A 14,787-nucleotide genomic window follows, 5' to 3' on the forward strand; every position below is an offset into this window, starting at 1 on the left:
TTTTTCACATTAGATATAAGTAATTCTTGTGCTGAAACAGTTATCACTCCATTGTTTCTTGTTAAGAGTTATGTGGCATAACCCTGAGTTGGCATTTTAGACCTTCCCTCTGGATATTATCTGAAACTGGTTCAAATGTTATGTCTATTTATTTGTCAGTCAACACAAAGCCCATGAAAATACAAGATTTCCTCATCAATTCACTGCTGTGTTAAAATTATGATACCAAAACCAAACAAAAACTTTAAAAAAGCATTTAAAGGCCATAAGCTTGTTCATTTAAGCTTTCCCAGGATATGTAGAATATGATTTTCCCTGAAAGTGAAAATTAAGAAATACCTACTTATTTGTCAAGTTGAGGGTACAATTCTCTTTTAGGCTCAGAGTTAAGTTCACATAATGAGGCAAAATATAAAAAACCTCATCAAACCTACTATGATTTGCATTAAAATCTAATATGTCCTTGTTATTTTTGTGATCTTTTTTTTTTTTTTTAAATATATTTTATTGATATTTTACAGAGAGGAAGGGAGAGGGATAGAGCATTAGAAACATCGATGAGAGAGAAACATCGATCAGCTGCCTCCTGCACACCTCCTACTGGGGATGTGCCCGCAACCACGGTACGTGCCCTTGACTGGAATCGAACCTGGGACCTTTCAGTCCGCAGGCCGACGCTCTATCCACTGAGCCAAACCGGTTTTGGCTATTTTTGTGATCTTAATAAAGATGAAATATTTATCTTTCAGTTGGTATTTGAATATATTCCAATTTTCTAACGGAATAAGGATATAAGATTGGAAAGATCACTTTGGAGTAGATTTGATCCTACCTATGTCACTTACTGTCACCATGACTTTAGATATGCTATTTAACCATTTTAAGCTTCAACTTGGCAATAGCAATTATCTTGCAAGTGACTGTGAGAATTAGAAATAATATATGTAAAATATTGAACATAGGAACTGGCTCACAGTAACTTAATAAAAGTCACCCTGGCTGGTGTGTTTAGTGTGTCAGCCCATGCACCGAAGGGTAAAGGGTTTGATTCCTGGTTAAGGACATGTACCTGGGTTGCAGGTTAAACCCCAGCCCTAGTCATGGCGCATGCAGGAGGCAACCAATTGATGTCTCTTTCACATGGATGTTTCCCTTTCTCTTTCCCTCCCTCCCCTTTTTTCCACCCTCCCACTCTCTTAAAAAAAAAAAAAAATCAATAGGAAAAACATCCTCAGGTGAGGATTAACAACAAAAGTTAACAAATAATAAATAGATGTTATTAGAATAATGGAGTTATACCTTAAATAACTCCTTCTAAAGTACACTGAAAATATGTTTTAAAAAATATTTTATGTTTTTAGAGAGCGGGGAAGGGAAAAGGACAGAGAAAAAAACCACCAACATCGTTATGACCCCTACTGGGGAGGGAGTCTGCAACCCGGGCATGTACCCTAACTGGGAATTGAACCAGCAACTTTTTGGTACACTGGATGACTCACAACCAACTGAGCCACACAGGCCAGGGCTGAAAATATTTTAAAAATTCAATTTCCACATACTTACAAATAGAAATTCATTGTCTGACAGCAATGAAGAAAAAAGTGACAATTTTTCCGCATTAGAAAAGAATCAGATAAAATGTTTGGAAGGAATCAATAATCTATATTTGGTAAAAGACATCTGCAGTAAATTCATATTCAAGATACTATCCAAACTGTTGCTGTGCTCTGAATTATTTATCAGGTATACTACAACTTGAGTTTCTCCCAAAAGAATAGACAATAAAAACTTATAACAGAGAAGAGCCATATAAAGAGTCCATTAGCCAAATAGCTTGTTAAATGTTCAGGATGAACCTCTGTTAGAGATAACGGTACAAGTACAATAAATGTGCTTACCTGAGGTGTCTCATGGCCTTTTCTACTATAATTCTGTATGAAGTCCACAAGACCATGCACTACTGTTTTAACAGCTACCATTGCATTTTCTAGCTGCTCCCAAGTTGGTGAAACAGCATCTAAAATAAGTCACCAAGGAGATGGGATGGAGGAGAGAATTTGTTAGCAGAAATTATCTTGTTATTATAAAAAACATAAGCAATTGAATATTTTCCAACATACCTGGATTGGGGTCTATGTTTGCAAGAAGCTCTAAATGAGGCCTCAGTCTATTTAAGTTAGCTGGGTCACCTGTTCGTTGCAAAACAATTGTCAATTCCTGGACACTCTTTGCAAATGATTCTGGAGATTGCAGCTAACAAAACAGAAGACAGAATGGTTTTCACTCTGGTTCTTACATCTATTTTCAAATGCTTTCATTAAGTCAATATACTAAATAGGTTTTCAAGTGTCTTCAGACTCCATAGTAGGAGTATCAATGGTGAATTAGATTTTCACCTCAGAATCTGCCCTATGAAATTCATCATTAGACACTCAGAAAACTCATAAGCTGTATTAGCTCTCTGGAGTTGGAATGTAGATGAATGACAGACTTTGTAACCCAACCTGCTTTAATCCTGTATTTGCTTCCCTATTGCCTCCCTTAGTTTATTTTGAAAGTTAAAAAATAATAATTAAAAGGGGGAAAAAAGATTTTATAAGACTCTGATTTTTAAAAACATAGAATATTCAACTGGTTGTCTCTTCAGTCCTTTCAGAAGATTCCAGTATTCTCCAATGTAACAACAACATAGATTAGGATCTCTAATTTCACAAACCTTATCAATAATAGACTGCATGTGTGATTTATGCGCTAAGTCACCATATAGAAGAGAGGACCACTGCTCGGGTGAAATACGGAGTCCTGCTTCCATAGCAATATGAACAATTTGGGCATCATGTTCTCTGCGTAATGCCTCATAGCTCCGAAATTCTTCTTTTAATTGCATCAGAGAAGAGTCTTCATCCCTTTTAGTAACCTAAACGATAGAAAGGAGAAATACACCCAACCCGTCAGAACTGGTCTGTTTTCCCTCCTTCCACAACTAAACCTTCTTTTTTTTTTGAGGGGGGGGGATGTAGGATGGGGGGAACCTACTACATATCAGATATCACACAAAGACGGCACAAGAAAGAAAAGTTTGGGACACCCGAAATTCTAATCAGGTATAATTTAAGAAGGAGCAGAGTATAACTTAGAAGTCACAAAAATCTATATTCTGTCATAACCTACTTAAAGAAACACTGAGGAAACAAAAGGAGGAATTATCAATCTAAAAAGTAGAAAAAAAGAAACCCAAAAAACCAGAGGATGTTAGCACCTCTCTAACCACCATCTATGGTACAGGGTATCTCCTGGGAAGCATATGCATCTATCTACCTGAGTAGTAAAGATGGACACAGGTGATTAAGAGAACCTGGTCCTATTCAAGTTCTATTTTTAAAAATATATATATTTTACTGATTTCTTACAGAGAGGAAGGGAGAGGGAGAGAGAGTTAGAAACATCGATCAGCTGCCTCCTGCACACCTCCTACTGGGGATGTGCCCGCAACCAAGGTACATGCCCTTGACCAGAATCGAACCTGGGGCCCTTGAGTCCGCAGGCCGACGCTCTATCCACTGAGCCAAACCGGTTAGGGCTCAAGTTCTATTAATGTGCATCAAAATCACCCATGAAGTTTTTTTTTTTTGTTTTTTTTTTATTTTATTGATATTTTACAGAGAGGAAGGGAGAGGGATAGAGAGCTAGAAACATCGATGAGAGAGAAACATCGATCAGCTGCCTCCTGCACACCCCCCACTGGGGATGTGCCCACAACCAAGGTACATGCCCTTGACCGGAATTGAACCCGGGACCCTTCAGTCCGCAGGCCGACGCTCTATCCACTGAGCCAAACCGGTTTTGGCAATCTATGAAGTTTTGAAAACTATAATTTCAGGTCTACTGAATCAGAACCCTTGGCTTGAAGATCACACAATTTAAAGTATGTATGAATGCTCAAGTCCTACATGAGATATACCAAATCAGAATATCTCTGCATTAAACAGAATCATTAACTTCCCTTGTTCTGACTCCATGCTAAAATCAAGCAAAAGTCTGATACTCTTTTACAGAAAAATATCTACAAGATGAGAATTCAAGTCAATTAAGAGTTGCACTTCTCAAAAAAAGAAAAAAAAAAAGGGTTTCTTCAACTCTTATAAGCATTCTGCATTTGTGGGGGCCTCTAACAGGATAATACCCATTATAGGAGGCCTCTGTCCCACATATAGGCATGTAATGTTTAGATGGTTGCTTATTACTCACCTTAAAACATGAAGCTCGATACAGTAGTTGCACAACATGACCAATACTTGTTTTTGATGCCTGAGGAAATCTTGGTTCTAATCTTTGCACAACAAAAAGTACCAGAACTTTCCTTGAGAGAGCAGAACCATCTTCTAGTGCCAGCAACACCAGCTTCAAGGCCTCTTCTTGCATAGCTAGAAGAAACATGAGTTCATGATAAATGAGAAACCCTGCAGATCATGTCTGTCACAGATTTCTTTGGTACTAATTTACAGTGGTTCATTTTCCAGTCTGTATTTAATTAGCACAAAAATAGGACATCACACATACACAAATATAGCTTACTTAAAAAATACAGTAGTCCACCCTAATCCACAGAGGATATGTTCTAAGACACCCAGTGGATGTCTGAAACTGTAGATAGTACCAAACCCTATATACAGAGGTGGGCAAAAGTAGGCTTACATTTGTGAGTATGTGAAGCAGAGCTTCTTTTTTTTATTCCTCACCTGTGGACATGCTTAGAGAGAGGAAGGGAGAGGAAGAGAGGAAAGAGGGAGAGAAGGGGAAGAAAAGAGGGGAGTAGAGAGAGAGAAAAAGAGAGAAACATCGACCCACTGCCTTCCATACCATATGTGCCCCCACTGGGATCGAACCGGAAACCTTTTGGTGCACAGGACTACACTCAAACAACTTAGCCACTCAGCCGGGGCAGAGCTTATTTTTGTATTATTATTTATTTATTAATTACTGTATTATTAACACAACTGTAAACCTACTTTGCCAACCCTGTATAATATGTTTTTTCCTAAACAGTAAAGTCTTCACTTAACATTGTCAGTAGGTTTTGCAACTTTAAGCAAAACAACCTATGATACAACCAATTTTACCATAGGCTGATTGACACAAATAAGAGCTAAGTTCCTATAGCATCTCATCAACATTATAATGAAACGATGTTGAATGAAATGTTATTCGAGAACCTGCTGTACATACATACATACCTATGTAAAGTTTAATTTACAAATTATACACAGTAAGAGATTAACAATAACTAAAAATAGAACAATTATAATATACTGTAATGCTTTGTGAATATGGTCTCTTCCTCAAAATATCTTACTGTACTGGACTCAAGATTCTTGTGAAGATATGAGGTGATACAATGACTACACAATGAGATGAAGTGAGGTGAATGACATAAGCATTGTGACTTAATGTCAGTCTACTCTAAGTGTTAACTGAACACAAGCAGTGAGACACCTCAACAGACTAATGACCAAGACGGCTACTAAGTGACTAATGGGTGGACAGAATATGCTGTGTGGACATGCTGGACAAAGGAATGATTCACAATGGCATGAGATTTATTCACACTACTCAGAGCAATGTGCAATTTAAAACTTATGAATTTTTTATTTCTGGAATTTCCCACCTAATATTTTTAGGCCTTAGGTTAACTAAAACTACAGAAAAAGAAACCACAGATTAAGATATGTACACAAATAATACCTTAATAAAAAATATATATTAAAAAAAAAAAAAGAAACCACAGATAAGGGGTCTGCAATCAAACAAAAGAAAACATCCTTCCAATTAAACAACCAATCAGAACACAAGTCAAGAAAACGTAACATATACATTCTGTAGATATTTAACAATTAACTAGATGATAATGTTAAAGTGAAAAAAAATCCTCATTTATAAAACACATACAGCTACTCTGACAAATAATATGTGAAGGTCACACAGTAGTCTTATGATAAATGGTAATTTTTTAATGCATGAAACTGTTACTCTGCCTGTCAGAACTATCCCATCTAATAAAAGAGTAATATGCAAATTAACCATCACTCTGTCACAAAGATGGCAGCGCCCATAGCCATAAGATGGAGGCGCCCCGTCCTCTCAGCCCTGCTGGAGTCCCCTAGTCCCAGGGAAAGCCGCTGAGAGCAGGCAGTGTGAGCGTTCTGCACCCGGCCATGGATGGGGCTCTGGCCAGGCCGGGGCGCGGATGGGCCTCTGGGCCGTGGGCGCAGAGTTGCCAGGCCCCACAGAGAGCTACGGTTTCATGCGCAGGGCAACTAGTTTTGTATATACTTTTAAAGTGATATTAGCCTCTAGGTGCAATACCTAAAGAAGGTATTAGCTTATGTTGTTTTCCAGCCAGGGAAATATTTACAAAATAAATGCCATAAAAAACATTTTTGAAATAACTGATAAAACTGGAATATAAACTATAGAATGTAGTATTGTATTAAGAATATCCTTGTTTTTAGGAAACACACTTAAGTGTTAATGGGTATTCAACCTCCTTTCAAATGGTTCATAAAAGAAAGAGTGAAGAATAAAACAAATGTAGCAAATTAAAAAACTAATCAATGTGGGTAAAGAGTACACAGGAATTCTCTGCATTACTCTGTATTTTATTTATGGATTATTAACAAAGAAAAGAGAAAGAGAGAGAGAGAGAAACACCTGTCTATTGTTCCACTTATTTATGCACTCACTGGTTGATTCTTGTTTGTGCACTGACCAGGAACTGAACCTGCAACCTTGGCATATCGGGATAAGGCTCTAATTAACTGAGCTACCTGGCCAGGGCCTCTGCATTATTCTTGCAACTTTTCGTTAAATTTGAAATTATTTCAAAATTGAAAGTTAAAAAAAATTTACTTTTCCTTTACTTACCACCTGTGTAATCTTATCTAACTCAGTTTTCTAATTGTAAAATTGGATCTGTATCACCTCTTTTGAAGGACATTGAAGATTAAATGAGAAATTTGTTCTAAAAGATTATAGCACTTATCATATAGACTATGATAAAAAAAAAACTGGCTTGTTTATCTGCAATTATATCAAGCTTTGTATGTATAAAAATGGGTTGAGTCTGGGGATTCTCACCTACCTTTAGAAATTGGCATCCTCTAGCCCTGATAACCAATAAGAAAGGCAAGATAGTGATCTATCTTACCTGGCCCCAGAAACTGGCATCCTCGAGCCCTGACAGCAGCCCACAAGTTGGCAGACAACTGCTGAGGGTTCTGGTGCTGTAGTATTAGTTCCGTTACCGTTCGTTCTCCAAGGGAACGGGCTGCTCGCATGGCTCTCACACGACCTTCTTCTTCCACCAGTTGACAGTTTACAAGTGTCACCAGTTTCCTTTGCATTGGACGGCTCAGTGCACTCTGGTTCAAACTAGCTACACCTTTAGGAAAAAGGAAACAAAGAAAACTAACGTTTTTTTCTATTAAAAAAGACAAGCCAATTTTTATTATCTGTATTTAACTATTAAGCCACAATTCCTAATGAGCCTCCTATAAACAAATTTCCTTTTTTTTTTTTTAATATATTTTATTGATTTTTTACAGAGAGGAAGGGAGAGGGATAGAGAGTCAGAAACATCGATGAGAGAGAAACATCGATCAGCCGCCTCCTGCACACCTCCCACTGGGGATGTGCCCGCAACCAAGGCACATGCCCTTGACCGGAATCGAACCCGGGACCCTTCAGTCCGCAGGCCGACGCTCTATCCACCGAGCCAAACCGGTTTCGGCCAAATTTCCTTTTGTTATTCAATCTATTTCAGTTTATTACCAGTCACTGGTAATAAGAGCCTAATTTTCAGTTCCTTCAAATTTTATTTAAGTATCCTCTTCTCTGGGTTATATGAGTCCCTCAAAAGAGAGTACATTTGGTTTGTTTATTTACTCTAATTTACTAAAATTATTGAAGGTAAATATAAAGTTGAATGAATAAAGTTTAAAAGTAATAATTAATAGCGTTTTTTTCATTATATAAAAGATATGAAGAACATGGCTTAGTGATAAGATCTTAGATCCTAATCCCTTTTCTTGACTCAAGGACATTGCTCCAACAATCCTTGTCTTTCTCCTATATCATCATTTTTTTCCCTTCCCACTTGATCATTTCCCTCAGCATTAATAAGAACAAGGAAGCTGTATTTCATCCATCTTAAAATCTTTTTATTTATTCTTCTTCCCCTACCTCTGTCCCATTGCTTTCCTCACCACCCCCCTTTTTTTGAGTTTTTCGTTCCTCCCTTTTATAGCAAATCCTCTAGAATTAACTCCAATTCCTTTCTCCACAATCTTTAAAATCTATTCCAAGTTTTTGCCACTATCACTTAACCAAAACTGCTCATCATGACAATTTCCTCAGCTTTGCTAAATTAACGGTCCATTCTCAATCCTTACCTTACGTGACCTTTCAATAGCACTCATCACAGATATCACCTCTAACTTACTTGATCACTTTTCTTTACATGGCTTCCAGAACACTGCATTCTCTTAGTTTTCTAACCTTCTTCCTTTTTTTTTCCAGTCTTATTTTCTGATTTTATCTTTTCTTCCTGTCTTCTTAATGTTAAAGGGCCTCAGGACCGTTTTCATTTTCTTCTCTATCTACACTCACTACTTAGATGATCTCACCTAGTCTTACTGCATTAAATACCATCCATATGTCAATGACTTCCAAAGTTACAGCTCCTATACTTCGTTCCTTAACATATATCCATCAGTTACTCAACAGCATTCAAGTGAAGATTTGACATAGCAAAGTTAACATGACCAAAACTGAACTCCAGGTTTTCCTACCTAAACCTGATCTACTACACTATCCTTTATCTAAATTGACGACAACCTCTCTTTTTTGTGCTCAGGCCTCCCTCAAACCCAACAGTCATACTCGACTCCACTCTCTCTCCTAACCCACATCCAATAATTTAAGGAAGTCTCTGGCCCTAGATTTAAAATAGATCCTTGTTATTCTTTGAAGACACTACACATGCGTTGAGGACTTTACTATTCTGTCCGCCTTTAACAGTCTTTCCCCAGGTACCTACATAGCTAACTACCTCACCTTTTATCTCACGATCAAAAGCTACCATCTAACTGAGGCCTACACTCAAAACCTTATTTCAAATTGCAATCTGCCTTTCTGTACTCACTCTGACATTTCTTATCCCTCTAAATGTATTTTCTTTCCATAGCAATTATTTATAACATGCTACATAATTTTCTTTTTTATTATATTTATTGTTTATTATACTTTCTCCCTTTTCTAAACATGAGTGTTACAAGGGCACGCATATTTACTCAAGTTTCCCCAAGTACCAAAATAGTGTCTGATGCTTACTAGATGCTCTTTAGATATCTGTTCAATGAATGAATGAGGTGTACAGGGTAAGTCTCTCAAAAAAAAAAAAATCACTATATCCAAAATACCAAACAGTGCAAAGCTCAGAGCAGGTACAAAATAAATACTTGATTGATTTAGTCATTCAACAACATTTTATTACATATATGATGTGCTAACCACTATTTATTCATTCAACAACATTTTATTACATATATGATGTGCTATCACTGGGTATGCAGTGATAAACAAAACAGAATTTCACTTCTGTCACAGCTCTTAAAATAATTTATTGTGCTTACATGGCTATCACTCCCAATAGACTGCGGGCTCTGTGAAGACAGGGACTGTAACCTCTATAAGTGCTCAATAAAATTTAATGAATGATTGAATGAATAAAGGAACACATAAAACTTGTCTTAATAGGGCTTATCAAAATTAATATCCTTCTATAGCACTATTAGTTTAATCAATGAATACAAATACTGCTTAAAGCTCAATGTTGCATGTCTCATGAATTATTAAATAACAATATTTGTTGTTTTCAGAAAATAGTATAATAAATGTTTTCAATCAAAAAGTTTTCCAAGATCTCTCTAAGCCAGTGGTCAAGCAAACTCATTAGACAACAGAGCCAAATATCAACAGTACGATTGAAATTTCTTTTGAGAGCCAAATTTTTTAAACTTAAACTTCTTCTAATGCCACTTCTTCAAAATAGACTCGCCCAGGCCGTGGTATTTTGTGGAAGAGCCACACTCAAGGGGCCAAAGAGCCGCATGTGGCTCGCGAGCCGCAGTTTGCCGACCACTGCTCTAAGCAAACTCATTTTCCAAAACTCAAAATGTTTTAAGAGGGCATCAGCAACAAATTTGTCTAAATAAATGTATTACCAAGTCCTTCTCACCAGAAAAAAACACTTTTTGGGAACTTACCTTTACCTCCACTTAGTGGTTTTAAGTAGAGTGCCAAATCTTCAACACATTTCTTTGCAACTTCATAATGTTTGTTCTCACCTAGATTACTTAACTTTATTGACTGATGGTCTGGTACCTAAAAACAAAACAAACAAAAAATTGAAGAAATACATCCACCCAGCTTACAAGCTGTTATTTATATATTTGATAATAATCTTGGTGAGTATAAATTATAACACAGAGACATACATCGAGGCAGTTTAAATAAAATTACAGGCAAACACCTAATAAATCTGCTTTCCAAGAATCAAGAATATCATACTTAATAGTAGGGGCTGGGTGGGTTAATGGATGAAGAAAAGAAGCAGGCAGTTAATAGTACTGTATCAACGTTAATTTCTTGGGGTTGATAACTATGCTGTAATTTTAAAAGATGTTAATATTAGGGGAAGCTGCAGAAAGTTATACAGGTTCTCTGTATAACTTTTACAACTTTTTCTAAAAGTATTTCAAACAAAAAGTAGGTAAAAAGGATAAGAATTTTTTCCCCTTTAGCACTAAGTGCCTTCTTACTATATAATGTACTTACTATATTTACTGTACCCCCTTGCTAGACTATAAGCACCACAAGACACAGTGTTTTCAATGAAAGGTCAAAACTGCAGCTCTGCCATTTCTACGAGTGATCTTGAGTAAATTATTGAACTGCTCCAAGTCATGGTTTCCCTATCTGCAAAATGAAGATGAAAATCCCTATTTCATTGTGCCATTATAAAAATTCAATTTAGCTTCTTGGGGGGTGCAGGGTAAGGGGGGTCAATGGGGAAAAAGGGGACATCTGTAATACTTTCAACAATAAAGATAAATTTTAAAAATGTTTAAATTCAAGTTAATTAAACAAATATGTATATTTATGGAGTTATTACCATGTACCAAGCACAGTTTTAGGCACTAGGCCTCTATCAGTGAGCTGAACAGACAAAATTTCTTGCCCTTGTGGAGCTTACATTCTAGTGGAGAAGAGAGAAGGCAACCAATAAATTTAAAAGAAACATAAATAAAAAACATAGTATGATGAAAGGTGATCAATACAAATTATCCAACAAGAATAAGGAAAATTAGGAGTACTGGAGAGAGGTTGCAATTTTTAAGGGGGATGGTCCAGATAGGCTTCCTTGGAAATCATGACATTAGAAAGACTTAAAACAGGAGAAGGAATGAGCATTCTAGGCAAAGAGTCACTACACAAAAGCCCTCAGGTGGGAATACTTCTGGCATATTTAACAATTGACTGGAAGGCAGTGTAGCTTAAGCAGAAAGAGTGAAAACAGTTGTAGATGAGCCTGAAAAAATAAAAGAAATCATACTGCATAAGCCTGCAGGCTATTTTTAAGGATCAACTGAGAGAACATTTATTTAAAAGACAAACACAATACCTGACCTATAGCAGATGATAAATTAATAGTAGCTAGTATTATTACAAAAAGTTTAAAGTATTTTGTCGGATCTAAGATGCCATTATTTGCAAGAGCCACCATTATTTTCTGCACTGTTAAGAAAAAAAATACTGCCAATTAAATGATGCACTAATAATTACAACTGCATCTTGATTTCAGAGTGTCTGGATTATGAACATTGAGAAGAAATGCTGTGCTTTAATAGGAAAACTTCAAATATGAAGATACTATGGAATGGGGTATTTTAATTCATTGAATTTTCTAAGATGACTGATTAGAAAAATCCTTACTTTCTTACTTTATGTAATACACGATGTATAGAATCTTCATCCTCACTTGTAAAATGGGGATATTACATACCTGAAAAGCTATAGCGAGAATCTATATATATCTATATATATAAAAGCCTAAGTGACCGGCCAACCGTCTGACAGCTAGGATGTGCACTGACTACCAGGGGGCTGACGCTCAATGCAGGAGCAGAAACCACAGGCATGGAAACATGGAACTGATGAATCTCAGAGGGAAAGGGGGGGTGCGGGAAGAGATTAACCAAAGATCTCATATGCATACTAGAGGCCTGGTGCACTGATTTGTGCACCGGTGGGGTCCTTCAGCGTGGGCTGCGGGGACTGGGCCAAAACCAGCTCTCCAACATCCCGAGGGGTCCTGGATTGTGAGAGGGTGCAGGCCAAGCCAAGGGACCCCACAGGTACACGAATCTGTGCACCGGGCCTCTAGTTAATATTAATAGACACTGAATGTTTACCATCATACCTACATAAAGTAGACCCTTATTAAATGAAAATTACTATAAATCTAGGGTCTTGCTCTGATTCAGTAAAATGATTATCAACAAGAAATAGTTATTTTATAGCATGGTTTTCGATATATTCATCCCCAAATAGGACTTATTTTATCACTAGAGGCCCAATGCATGAAATTCACTCCAGGGGCTCAGCCCTCACAGCCCCAGCTTCGTCTGGAAGGTCATCCGGCTGTTTGTTCTAATTAGCATATTATACTTTTATTATTATAGATTATTATAGATGTCAAGTGAAATTAAAAAGAAAACCAAAAACCTCTATTTGAGGTTTCTAGTTGGTTGCTCTCTAGCCAAAACTTTGATTACATTTCTTTTCATACCACCTAAGGAATAAATAAATATGTACTAGGGGCCCGGTGCATGAAATTTGTGCACTGGGGGAGGGGGTGTATGTCTCTCAGCCCAGCCTGCCCCCTCTCACAGTCTGGGAGCCCTCAGGGGATGTCCTACTGGGGGGCGGGCCTAAGCCACAGTCTGGCCTCCCTCTGCGAAAGGCGACCAGGCTGATCAGGGGAAGGTGCCATCCCCATCACCCCACTGCTGCTGCTACTGCCAGCCGCCGCAGCTGCCAAGGTGTTTTCATGAACACAGACTCCAGTCCCTTCACCATGAAAAAATGTCTGTGTCCGCTTCAGGCCTACACAAGCTGTGCCACGGCGGCTTGGGCATGCCCCCCTGTCTGTGTCCACTCCGGGCCTGCTCAAGCTGCGCCACGGCGGCTTGGGCATGCCCCCCTGTCTGTGTCCACTCTGGGCCTGCTCAAGCTGCGCCGCGGCAGCTCGGGCAGGCCCCCCGTCTGTGTCCCCACCCACCAGCTCCTGCCTGTGTGTGCCTTCATTGGGAGCGGCCTCCGCCTCCAAGGCAGAGTGATGTTAGTGCTGGGCAGGCCTGCGTGCGCCTCTGCTGGGGGCAGAAGTCCCTGTCCCTGCCCACCAGCTCCTGTGCGTGCGCAGCCTGTTGACCGGTCGTGACTGGGACACTGTTAGGACCAATTAGCATATTACCTCTTTCTATATATAGATAGATGCTTATATCAAAATTTTTCTTATCCATCAAAATGACTTATAAAATAAATTTTGACCACAGCATTGAACACAAAGAAACATATAGCCATAATAAAAATTATGGTTTTGCATAAGGATTTATAACACTGAAGAAAAACTTTTGCATAATATAATCATGAAAATCAGGTACACTGAATATTTTTACATATCAAATATCATTAAACATACTTTGTACCCCTTAATGAACAAAGCACTATAATTATTACACATACCAAGTTAGTAAAATCTTGGAAGTTTACCTGGGCTCCAACTAACTGGAGAAGTGCAAAGTTGACAGGAAGCACATCAATGTCGGTGTTGATGGCAGTCTGGTCAAAGGGACAAGCTTTTCGGTGAAGTTTGTTCAAGCAGGTCTTGCAAACAGTGTGTGAACAACCTAAACTGATGGGTTTGTGCACATTCTCATCAAATTCATTATAGCAGATTGGACAGGACAGAAATTCTGTCCATTGAGCTGCCTGCACAGGCATTGTGGAAGCTGGATGCTCGGGTTAGCAGTCTAGCAGATCATTATTTTGCTGTGTAGTGTTTTGTAAGCTGGAAATGGACAAAAGTAAGAATTAAACATATATTCATCATTCCCTTTCAAGAGCTAATTGTAAAGTCAACCATCACAGCCTCAAGACCTAAAACACTTCTGAGTAACTTTGTATGTTTTGGATATCTTTTTCTTTAAGTCTATTTGCTGAATTAAATTTCTGAAATTTTGTCCAGAAGCATTATTAAAACAGTGTTCCTTTCAACTAAAAATATTTATATTGGTTGCTAATAAAACAATCATCAGAGCTATCATTTGTTTTTCTTAACTACTACATCAAATGAGCATATTAATATTCCACATTTCATTTTTAGTAACACACATTAATTTGGATCGCTGATTTTTTTTTTAAAAAGTGTTTCCCATGGGTTTCTACTGCCTCAAAACATATTAAGATATGGCCTAGAGTTAGTGAACTTTGGAAACCCTTGATTCAAACAATATTGGAGTGAGTCAAGTGTGAAGAAACAGCTTTGCCACCTGAATGACCACGTCAGTCCAGGATATATATATTCAACTTGGCAGCTTCACAAAAGAGGAAATCTCTGGTCAGGACTTGATTAGGAGGCTAACTGAGGTACTGAAAATCCTATTATAA

At 37.8% G+C, this 14,787-nt stretch overlaps 1 protein-coding gene across 3 annotated transcripts in view; it reads right to left on the minus strand.

The window, feature by feature from the left end:
- Positions 1-14,787, minus strand: part of RC3H2 (ring finger and CCCH-type domains 2) — a 40,988-nt gene that overhangs the window by 19,801 nt on the left and 6,400 nt on the right. For all 3 annotated transcript variants that reach the window (XM_080668117.1, XM_080668116.1, XM_080668118.1), the window contains exons 2-8: positions 13,891-14,188; positions 10,323-10,440; positions 7,205-7,438; positions 4,249-4,424; positions 2,717-2,917; positions 2,121-2,253; positions 1,899-2,017 (exon numbers count right to left, since the gene is read on the minus strand). In XM_080668117.1, coding sequence (XP_080524243.1) covers positions 1,899-2,017; positions 2,121-2,253; positions 2,717-2,917; positions 4,249-4,424; positions 7,205-7,438; positions 10,323-10,440; positions 13,891-14,121 — 1,212 coding nt within the window. In that variant the 5' untranslated portion in view covers positions 14,122-14,188. The remainder of the gene's footprint in view (positions 1-1,898; positions 2,018-2,120; positions 2,254-2,716; positions 2,918-4,248; positions 4,425-7,204; positions 7,439-10,322; positions 10,441-13,890; positions 14,189-14,787) is intronic.

The sequence above is a fragment of the Plecotus auritus genome (assembly GCF_963455305.1).
Source record: "Plecotus auritus genome assembly, chromosome: 5".
Lineage (NCBI taxonomy): Eukaryota > Metazoa > Chordata > Mammalia > Chiroptera > Vespertilionidae > Plecotus > Plecotus auritus.